The sequence below is a fragment of the Poecilia mexicana genome, unplaced genomic scaffold, assembly GCF_051168715.1.
Source record: "Poecilia mexicana isolate PSO_F unplaced genomic scaffold, ASM5116871v1 scaffold_2, whole genome shotgun sequence".
Taxonomy (NCBI): domain Eukaryota; kingdom Metazoa; phylum Chordata; class Actinopteri; order Cyprinodontiformes; family Poeciliidae; genus Poecilia; species Poecilia mexicana.
In genome coordinates, this window is record NW_028263371.1 from 15,499,047 (window position 1) to 15,510,824 (window position 11,778).

At 36.1% G+C, this 11,778-nt stretch overlaps 1 protein-coding gene across 1 annotated transcript; it reads left to right on the forward strand.

The window, feature by feature from the left end:
* Positions 1-8,379: 8,379 nt before the first annotated feature.
* Positions 8,380-9,538, forward strand: LOC148160494 (interferon-induced protein 44-like). The gene is made up of 4 exons (XM_088011768.1): positions 8,380-8,509; positions 8,673-8,841; positions 9,119-9,219; positions 9,301-9,538. The coding sequence occupies exons 1-4, from the start codon at positions 8,423-8,425 to the stop codon at positions 9,466-9,468; spliced, it is 525 nt and encodes a 174-aa protein (XP_087867894.1). The 5' UTR covers positions 8,380-8,422; the 3' UTR covers positions 9,469-9,538.
* The last annotated feature ends 2,240 nt before the right edge of the window (positions 9,539-11,778 follow it).

Here is an 11,778-nt window from a genome sequence, read left to right on the forward strand (position 1 = left end):
GTCCTGGTGAATAATCTTGTCTAGCACTTTCTCCAATCTGTCCGCCAGAATCCTAGTGAGTATTTTATAATCACAGCAGAGTAGGCTTATAGAACGGTAAGATTCGTATATGAGTGGATCTTTATCTTTTTTGAGCAGTACGGATATATTAGCCTGTGTCATTGTAGGTGGAAGAGCCTTCTTTCTAAATGCTTCTGTATAGACGTTACATAGGTGGGGCAAAAGCTTGGCAGAGAAGCATCTGTAAAACTCGATCGGGAAGCCATCAGGGCCTGGAGACTTTCCCGTTCTCATTTTCTGAATTGCCTGGTCAATTTCTACCAGTTGTATGTCCCCTTCAATAGTAGCCCTGTCTGACTCTTGCAACGTAGGCAACCTCAAATGCTTGAAAAAGTTATGTATCATGTTTGGATCTGAACTGACCAAAGAGTATAATTCTTTATAAAATGACACAAACTGCATATTGATCTTCTTTTGGTCCGTGGTTATCTCCCCTCCCTCCTCTTTGAGAGCTGAAATGAATCTTGCTGCAGTCTTTTGTTTTAGCTGATGACTTAACATCCTACCTGCTCTTTCACCGTATTCAAAGTGTTGTTGATTCAGGTTTAGCTGCATTTCTATTGCTTTTTCATTCATTAGGAGATCAAATTCTGCTTGAAGGAGCGCTCTCTCTTCCCAGCAGATGTCTGAAGCTGCGGATGCTTGACACTGGTCAATAATTTTAAGCCCGTCACTAATTTCAGACATGCGTTGGAACTTTTTTTTTTTTGTCGTTTGCGCTGTAAGATATAATTTGCCCTCTAATGTATGCCTTAAATGTTTCCCACAGTGTTCCATAGCTAATGTCCGGAGAGCTGTTGGTCTCAAAAAATATATCTATGTGAGTGTTAATGTAATCCACAAATTTTTGTTCTGTCAGTAGTCTGGCATTAAACCTCCAGATTTTTCGAGGCGTTATGTGGCTAGTAAAATGCATTTTCATTATAACAGGGCTGTGGTCTGAAATGACTATGGCTTCATAATCAACTGAAGCCACCATATGCATGAGTTTCTGGTCTAATAAGAAGTAGTCGATTCTTGAATAGGACTTGTGTGGGGGGGAGAAAAATGAACATTTTTTCGAGGTTGGATTTTTGACTCTCCAAGGATCAGCTACGCCGTACGACTGCATGAATAAGTTGATGCAATGAGCTGCTTTGTTGCTCAATTGGCCAGTCCTCTGTATGGGATTTGATCGATCAATAGAAGAGTCCAGAACACAATTAAAATCCCCGCCTATGATTACATTGTGCGAGTCCAAACATGGGAGAAGCGAAAACAAGTTTTTAAAGAATTGCATATCATCCCAATTTGGAGCATAAATATTAGCAAGAACAACGGGAATATTGAATAGATTACCTTGTACAATAATGAAGCGACCATCCCTATCTCTGATGACGGAAGTTTCCTCAAAAGAAACATCCCTGTGCATAAGGATGGCTACCCCACGGCCTCTAGCGTTAAAGTTAGAGTGATATACCTGGGTGAAACCTCCTCTCTTAAGCCTGTTCTTTGTTTAACAGATGCGTTTCTTGCAAATATGCTATCTTGGTCTTCAACTTATTAAGATGTATAAATACTTTGTTTCTTTTAATTATATTATTGAGACCCCTCACACTCCAGCTAACCCATGCTGTTCCTGGTTCAAACCTATTGCAAACACTCATATCTCTTTGAATTAATAGAGTTGTAAAGCCATCTTGTATGTTTGTCAAATCTCAATTCAGCGTCCCATCCAACAGAAGCAGTCAACCATGTAAAACAGAGAAAATACACAGAATATAATAATGGATGTGTGGAATTAAACCAAAGAACACAATCAAAATCCTCAAACTCCATAACTCTTGGAACACATAAACTGACGTATTCATGACCCCTCTCACGCAGATCCGAATTAAAACATTAAATCTCAAGAACGGGAAGGGGGGGAAGGGAGCTCCTTGTGAGCTTCCCACAGGGTCCCGGTATTTACAGTTTCTACACCCATAAGTGTATCCGCTTACCATGACAGCCTGGACCCGACTGGATCCCCATTGATTGAAAGAAAGAACAAAACCCTTCAACTATGTAGCGGTCATGCTCGTCCGGCCAGGGCGGTACTCATTTCCCCGGAGAGAGCTTTGTGGATATGAACTCTTTTGCTTTTAAAGGGTCTTTGAAGCAATGCTCTTCACCCTCCGGGGTGGTGATCCTGAGCGTAGCCGGAAAAAAAAGGCCATACCGGACACGCTCAAGACCCCGCAGGAGAGACCTGACCTCGTTAAAAGCTGCACGTTGTTTACCGACAGCCATAGTATAATCGGGGAGAACCAAAATCTTGTCGCCGTCCTTGGTGGTAAGTTGTTTAACCCCTGTTGCTTTCCTCAAAATAGCCTCCTTCTCGGTGAAGTAGTGGCATTTGATCACGATGGTTCGTGGAGGCGCATCTCCGCCGACTGGTTTACTGCGCAGAGTGCGGTGTGCCCGGTCCAGGAGTGGAGTCGAAGCAAGCTGTAATGTCTCCTTCAGAAGTTCAGCCACAAAGCCAGACATTAGCTTCCCCTCTTCTACACCCACGATACGCAGATTGCAACGACGGGACCTGGCCTCCAGGTCCTCGTAGCGAATTTTCAGGGTTGCTAGCTCTTGTTTCATGGCCGATATGTCTACCTCCATAGCATGGATCGAATCCGAGTGGGTCGCAGTAGCAGTCTCAAGTTCCGCAACGCGGCCCATGGTGTCATCTATTTTGGATTCTATCTTTCCCAGTGCACATTGTAATTCTTGAAGTTTATCTGTGTGTACCTTTGCCGTAGTTGTTAGCGTGGCCATCAGTTCACCGCGCAGTCCACCAATAGCAGTTAGCACTTCATCATGGCCGCTAGCATTAGCTTCTTGGGGTTCGACTTGGGGGTTACGCTGTTTGGGCATTTTGCTGGTGTATGCCTACCTTTTTGCTCCCTTAAGTAGTAATGTTCTTAGTCTAATGCAAGACCAGCGCTGAAATTGAGTTATTTTGTGCCAAAATTGAGGGTCCAGTCGGAGCTCAGTTCAACGTGTCCTCACATGGCTCTGCACAAACCGGAAGTCGCAAACACTTTTTTTACCATCCAGCCATACAGAATTATAAATAACTGGTGTCAAGTGTCCTATAATTTCATGGCTTCCTACACTTGAAAAGGAGGACTTGAAGACTTCAGGAATTCACTCAATCTTTTTTATTTTCACCAATGAGTGAGAACCAATGAACAAAACAGGTGAAAAACCTACAAAACACATACAAAATATTTTAACATACATTTTAGACATTTGGTTCAAAGTTAATAATTTATCTTAATGACTTATTCCATTTTTAACCTTAAACATACATTTCTCTTACAATTGTAACCATAAATTCACAGTATTAAATTATTAAATTTCATGTCTGGTTGAATTTGAATCAAACAAATCCACACATTTTAGAATTACATTTTTTTTTCTTTTTCTTAGGACATAAGGTTTTTACATTAGATATCTTAACATACATTTAGTGGAACCAAACTATAAAACTAGCAGTGCAAACTGTTACTTCAATAAATACTTCATTTCATTTCTCAAATGTGAAACTACAGTCAAATTACATTCAACTGAGCCCAGTTAGTGGCTTACCGGTAGTCCTTATAAGTCCTTTTCCATGAAATGCTGCTTTGGAGGCTGTGTTTGCCTTCCTCAGCTCTGTTGCAAAACCAGTAGAGTGGTTAGTGGATTCCTTATATACCCGAGTTGAGGGTGCTGCTGATTGGGCCAGATTTCTTTCACCTGCTGAGAAGTGCTGCAGAGTGGCATACTAATGTGTGTGTGTGTGTGTGTGTGTGTGTGTGTGTGTGTGTGTGTGTGTGTGTGTGTGTGCGCACACACAAATGTCTATTCATGCACCCACATCTGAACTAATGAGCAGATCTGCGCAACACCTGGAATAGTTGTGTAAATTAAAGACAAAATGTAATTACTTGTAAGTTTTAGAATAACCCTGGTAAAAAAAAAGTATACTTTAGTATACTAAATTTTAACATACTTTAGTATACTTTCATCAATGTACTTCAACTGTACTATTTTGGAACAACTAATTTTGTACTTAGTATACTTTAGTAGTATTTAAATAGTATAAAATTACAACTAATGGTATACCTTAGAATACTATATGTACTTTTTTGGAACAACTTCAAGTATACTTAGTGTACTTAAAGTATACTTTTTAAATTTCATATTTCAGAGCTTTATTGTTATATTTTGATTTAATTATTATATTTTGAGCGTTATTAATTATATAATATTTATATAATTGTCTCAAAATTATAATATATATGTTAAATATACTTCAAATATATTTAAATATACTAATAATATAATGTTTTTAAGTTACACTTAATTTTTATTTTTGATTACCTGCTATTGATAATAAACTACAATTTTAATTACTTGTGAAAGTCTTTATTCCTACTTTCCTATTTTGTACATGACATGCATAACTACACTGCAGTACTTACATTGTTTTAGGCTAAAATTACATGGAAAGATTAATTACACAAGATGCCCAAGGTAATTCAAATATTTTGTTTTATTGCCGACATTTTAAAATTGTCCAATTTTACTCACAACTTTATGAAGTTTACATAAATGATCAGTTTACACATCAAAAGTGAACCAAATGAACATGAACATTTAAGTGTGACAATAAAACATGACAGTGAGGATCAACAACAGAACATTCCAGTTCACTGCACCTTACAGAAACATACACAAAAGAACAACAGATCAATTAAACAGAGAAAGCATTTGTATTTAAAGAGAACAGAAAAATGGCAAATAAAAAAATATAATACTTACAATTTTAAGACGTTGTCGACTCGCTGTGTATGTGACATCATAAGAACTGATGATGATTAGGACCGGATGCCTGGGGGGGAAAAACATTTCTGGGTGTTAGAAGTAGAAACAAAATAGTCAGCAATGTCAAAGAATCAGTTCATCAACTATGAAGCTGTTTTAAGTGTGGACTTAAGGAGACAAACTACCTTAAAATCTCTCCATCCATGATCTGAACACACTGATTCCTGCAGGGTAGTGAGGGGGCTGGTGGTGCCCATCTCCAGCAGCCATCAGATGAGAGGCAGGATTCACCCTGGACAGGTCACTTACAGGGCCCTGAAAGTCAACAAATAAAAAAAGAAAGATAAATGTTAGATTAACGAGAAGAGAAAAATTCTGTCCAGTTACCTTTAAATCAAATCATGTTTATTAAACAGTGTAGGTAACAGCAGTTTTTGTTGTTGAAAATGTAGCTAGCTCCTCACTGAAAAAACTAACTTACATCATAGAGACGATGTGGAGGTTCATCCTCAGAGCAGGTTGGTGATCTGGTGGAGTCAGAGCTTCTTCTGAGACAGAAAAGTCTTTAGTTTCCTAACACCTGATTTCTCTGGCTTCCTCTTTCATCTTCATTTGCTTAGTTAGACTGCAAACATGTTGGAAGATAAAATCATTGATGAACGAGTTCGAACAACAACCACCACACAATATCAAAGTCTTTGTCTTATGGAGCTTAATTAAAACCAGGTTAGTTTATGAATTAAAGAATAAGTTGAAACGAACAACATCCATGCAGTTATAACATGAAGCTGAATGATTGTAATAATCATACAAGTCACAATAAAATTGATAAATTATTTAAGAAACCAACGTAAGTTATATATCTTTATTGCACTGTTTATAATTAAATGAAGATAATTAATAAGGAAACTTACCAGCTAGCAACACGTTAGCAGCCTTCGTCCCCCCCGGGCTCCTTTTGTGACACACATTTCATTCCATCGGTTGTTGTCCCGTTGTGTTGTCGTCCAACTCGGACTAGGACGTCACCAGCTTGAATTTACCAAAATTAGTTACTATTGTCAAGGCCCTCTCTACTTTTAAGGCAATATTATGCGAGTAAAAATGGCGAATTTGAACAGCATCTGTTATCTTCCATGAGTTCAAGTTTTTCCTTTTCTTTGTGGCTTTTTTTTTTTTTTTTTTAAAGAAAGTGTGCAATACCGCCACCATCTGGTCGGGAGAATGAACTGGAGTTAATGCCGTTGATTATAATCTGAAAATGGATTGGGTACTTTCTTAAACATTACATCATGATTATAATTTTTTTTATTCTTTGCAATTTTAACAAAAGTAGTAAAAGATTATTAAGGCACCTAAAAAGGCATACTTTTTAGGTGCTTAAAAAGTATGCCTAAAAATTACATGAAAAATACTTTATAGGTGCCTAAAAGACATACTTCTGCATATGTATTAATTAGTTTTATTTTGTAATCTTTGTAATCAGGTTGCTGCGTGTTGTAGACTTCTGCCCAGGTCCCTCTTGAAAATGAGATCTGGATCTCAACGGGCTTCATCTGGTTAAATAAAGAAGTTTTTTTTTAAAAAAAAAGCATACTTTATTAGCCTAAAATGTAATTTAAAACATCCATCCATTTTCTTTACACCCTTGTCCCTCAGTGGGGTCGGGAGGGTTGCTGGTGCCCATCTCCAGCTATCGTTCCGGGCAAGAGGCGGGGTACACCGTGGACAGGTCGCCAGTCTATCGCAGGGCAACACGGAGACAAACAACTATGCATACACACACTCACACCTAGGGGCAATTTGGAGAGGCCAATTAACCTGATAGTCATGTTTTTGGACTGTGGGAGGAAACCGGAGTACCTGGAGAAAACCCACGCATGCACAGGGAGAACATGCAAACTCCATGCAGAAAGACCGGGGCAGGATTTGAACCCAGAACCTTCTTGCTGCAAGGCAACAGCTCTACCAACTGTGCCACTGTGCAGCCCTAATTTAATAATCTTTTACAATTTTAATAAATAGTAAATTTATTATTAAAATTTGCTATTTTAATAAATTTAAAATAGCAAATTTTAAATTTATTAAATAGTAAAATTTATTACTATTTTAATAAATAGTAAAAGATTATTAAGGCACTTAAAAATTCGTACTTAAAGTATACTTTTATTTAATATATTAAAAGTGTATTTTGGTACATTTATGTTTAAGTGTGTTTAAAGTACTAATTTCGAAATTGGTACAAGTGTATTTTTAGTATACTTCAGATATACTTACTACACTTACTACTTAACATACTTAAAGTGTACCTTCACAAATGTAAGTATGTTTGAAATATACTGAAGTATACTTTTTTTCACCTGGGTAAGCCAACATTAAAGATGAATAATTACATGAATAGATCTGCTATTTCTATTCAGTGATTTGAAGGTGACAAATGTCCAGCTCCAGCCCTTCACTGTCAAACCCTTCCTCTCAAGAAACATTGAAGTCATCTTTGCTGCCTGCACTGTACGACTCAAAAAATAGTATCACAGGCCTTCAGTAGAACCAGACCCCTCTTCTTCATCAATCCATCTAGATTCTTCCTCCAAAACCGCAGATATCTTTGATGAAATCACTCACCACTTCCTCTACTGTGTATTCAGCATTAGTTGTTTATGATTTGCCGTACCCTGATTACGTAACAACATGATGCTGGTGTTTGACCCAGTTACCAGAGGGAACAGTAACACGCTGCAATGTGATTCAATTTATAGTAGTCTCTGAGAAATATTTATTGTTAAAATCTTTTGTGTTCACAGAATGAAAGCACAGTAGTTAATTTCTTTAAATCATGAAAGTGGTTTTGTTTCAGTGAAACTTTAAGTTGTAACTTTTATTTTCACATCTTAACAGAAAAAACCAAGAACTTCTGCCATACATGAAGAATTTCCAACCTCAAAATGAAGAAGTCAAAGCCATCAGAGTTCTTCTCTACGGACCAGTCGGTGCAGGAAAGTCCAGCTTCATCAACTCTGTCAACAGTGTCCTACAAGAGAAAATCACAGATGAAGCTCTGGCCAGTTTCACACATGGCATAAGTTTCACAAGAAAGGTCAGTATAATTTACTTGTTTGGCATAAAATTCCTATACACATTTTTAGGATTTATTACATTTTACTCATGTCTGTTTGGTGTTTCAATGTAATGACATGTTAGCTCATAGATTATTTTATAAAGTGCAGACATTATGATTACACAGTTACCATCTACCCACAGAGAAAGTAGATGTTCACTGCAATGTGTGTCTCACTGATTAATCAGGTTTCTTTTATAGGTTAAATCTCACCATTGTTCTCAAAGATTTGAACTTAAATCATACTTCTTTCATCTTAATTGTACTTTTAACCTGAATTAGGTGACTTTACTAGAAGAGTTGATTATATATTAAAAAACTGCTAACCTCTTTTTTTTTTTTTTTCCTCAGTATAAAACGTACAAAATAAAAAAAGAAGCCAGGGGAAACTTTTATTCCTTTGTGTTTAATGACGTCATGGGTCTGGAAGAGACAGATGCAGGAGGAGTCAGAACAGAAGACATCAAACTGGCCTTGGAGGGACACGTGAAGGAGGGTTATGAGGTACAATTTTTTTTCTTTACTTTTAAAATATTTGTTAACAGACATCTAAAAGGTAGGTCCTTATTGATTTAGATCCCAAACCTATCACAATTAGCTTGCTTTATATAAAAAAATATTTTCTTAGCAATTTTATTTAACATACATCATGTTTTTTTTTCTTCAGTTCAACCCCCTTTCTCCACTTTCTAATGGAAAACCTGGCTACATCTCTTCTCCGTCCATCAGTGACAGAGTTCATGTTCTGGTCTGCATTTATTCTGCTAATGCATCAGAAATGAAGTCATCAGTTTTACAGAAAATGAGGGAAATCAGAGAAGCAGCCAGTGATCTGGGTAAGAAACAAAAATATACAATAAACTTTCATTCAGGAAAGTAATTCAAATTTACTCAAACTTTAGTTCAATAATCATAAAGGTTACATAATATAGGTGGCAAACAAATGTGTAGAAAATAAGTTAAAAATAACATTTTACTACCTAGTCTTTTTGTCATGATGTCATAAATGTTTGTCACTTCTTAAAATTGCTGCTAAGAATTAATCTTTTATTGAAATATATTGATTGCTAATACAATATTAAGTTATAAGAAAGAAACTCTCTGTATCCACAGGAATCCCTCAGCTGGCGATTCTCACCCACATTGATGAAGCCTGTGGGGAAACACAAACAAATCTGAGAAACGTTTACAAGAGCAAACATTTAAAGAAAAAGGTGAGTTGGAGAAAGATTTATTCAAAAAGAGGAGGAAAAAGACCTTACACAAAATATAATTTTTATTTTCTTGGAATGTAGATGTATGATTTCAAATCCAGTCTGGGGATTCCAATGAACCGCATTTTCCCAGTGAAGAACTACAGTGAGGAAATTGAGATGAATCCAGATGTTGACGCTCTGATCCTGAGTGCTCTGAAACTGATGATTGACTTTGGAGACGAGTATGCTGACACACTGATGCCGTAACATATTACTGCAACTATATGTTACAGCAGTAATATTGTTCATATCAATTAAAAAATATGAGGTGAAAGACTTAATATTCGAAAGGGTGAAAGTTCTAAAAAAAACAACAAAAAAACATTATATACATGTTTCATTTACTGTTAACCATTCAGTAGTGCCTCTGTAGCAAGTTTGTCTTTTTCCTTTAAGTTAAAACACTAACCAGGTGTAATCGCCATAGAATTCCCTGGTAAAAAAAAGTATACTTTAGTATACTAAATTTTAATATACTTTAGTATACTTTTATCGATGTACTTCAACTGTACTATTTTGGAACAACTAATTTTGTACTTAGTATACGTTAGTAGTATTTAAATAGTATAAAATTACAATTAATAGTATACTTTAGTATACTATACGTTAGAGATGTGCCGATCAGGTTTTTTCCTCCCGATACTGATACCGATCACCCATGAGGGCCGATCACCGATGCCAATCACATCATTTTTTTTTTTTTTTTTCATAAACCCTACCGGTTACATTATGTGGAAAAAGGAACCATGAATTCACCTTAATTTAGACAAAAACTTGTTTTAATAACTTTTTTCAAGAAGAAAACTAAACAAAACAGGCATTGTGCAAATTGTACTGCTATTGATAATACTACCTTTAACAGACTGATAACATATGAAGGCTCTGAAGAGGCTAAATAATGCAAAGAGTCAAAATAAAACCTCTCAACATTGCCAAGAAGTTCAAGTATAAAACTTAACATTAAAAGGCAAAAACAGGTTCCATACAATAAACAATCCAGAGTTACTGAATGAAAACTTCCTGTTAGCATGGCGGCTAGCTGATTACTGTTAGCTCTGATTGGCTGTTTCTGACTGAGTGGAGTAATTATGCAGATCAGGGAGGAGATCAATTATTTTTTTAGAGATTATCTGTCTCATGTTAGGACAGCGAAAGTTTTAATACGTATGTAAAATTATTTTTTTTAGGTTAGATGCTGCAGCTTTAAGCAGGTTCGGTGTGAGAGTCACTACCAGGTGGAGCAGAAGCGAAGCTCTGTCTGTCAAATATTACTACCTGTAGCGTAGCAGCGGTTCAACAGCGAGAGCAGAACCAGCGTCTGACATCGCAGCTCGAAGACTTAAATAATTTTGCGGGTTATTTGTTTAGCTTTCTGACCGTCATGCTAATCCGGGTTAGTGTTTCTAGTCAGGGTCGTGCAGAGACCACTAAAAGGGCAGGTGCTCAAAAAAAAAAGGGCACATCTTACCGCGTTCTAGGACAGAATATTAACAAAGCCACACAGCTTTCAGAGTTTAATAAACAATGATAAATTACAAAATTGTGAAATATACAATCAAAGCTAAGGTAAATCTCTATACAGAACATACAACTATGCATATGTAAGATATTTTATTAGTAATTTCTTTCTGCAGGTCTATTTTGTTATAGGAAAGTATTGCAATATTCAAACCCGCAATTTAGCAAGATATGTAAATCAGAGCTGGTGGTTTAGCTCCGATTTACATATTTTGTCTTTACAGAATTACACTATTAAAAATATAAACAAGGGCACAATGCAACCTTTTAGTGACTGTAATCTATAAAACAGAGCTGCTTGTTTGCTGCAGTGGAGATGAAGATGGTCCATTCAGGGAAGCAGAGCTGCATCAAACTTTAAGGTGGAACTGCAGAAAAAAAAAAGAAGCAAAAATTGAATTGTTAATGCATGTCACTATGGGAAAAGCCTACTGAGTTTTGCTTAAAACTTTTTTAAACATTTAAATCACACATTTGTTTCATGAAGTGATTTTTTTTTTGCAAAACAAACTTATTTGTGCATGTCAGAAATCTTTTCTTGATATTCTAAGTTTTTGTTTGACTCAAAGTTTTGCTTGTGATTCTCACATGACGTCATGGGCAGGAGCCAAAATCACAACAAAAGATTTCTGATGTGTGCAAATAAAAGTTTATGTTTGGCAAATAACTTTTAAGTTCACAAGACAAAAATTAGTTATTTAATTAAAAAAAAAGTTTTTTAAACAAAATAATTTGTTTTTAAAAAAGAAATCATTACAAGTCCAAAAGTTTTGATTACAATTTTATTTTACTTAACTGAGGTTAGTTTATTTTTTCCCATTGAATAATTGGGGAAAAAATTTAACTACATGCTCTGTGAACCAGACCCTAAACTTAAAGTCTGGGTTGAGTTTTTTCCCCTTCTTTAATGACACTTTTATTACATACATTATATCTATCATGGTAATTCAGGGTGAGTCATTTTTAATTCTAAATGAATATCCTTGTTGGACTTTTATT

Coding starts and splice junctions, on each gene's coding strand:
- LOC148160494 (XM_088011768.1), top strand. CDS start 8,423: ATGGGTCTGGAAGAGACAGATGCAGGAGGAGTCAGAACAGAAGACATC. Junction 8,510..8,672: donor ACGTGAAGGAGGGTTATGAG/GTACAATTTTTT, acceptor TTTTTTCTTCAG/TTCAACCCCCTTTCTCCACT. Junction 9,220..9,300: donor GCAAACATTTAAAGAAAAAG/GTGAGTTGGAGA, acceptor CTTGGAATGTAG/ATGTATGATTTCAAATCCAG.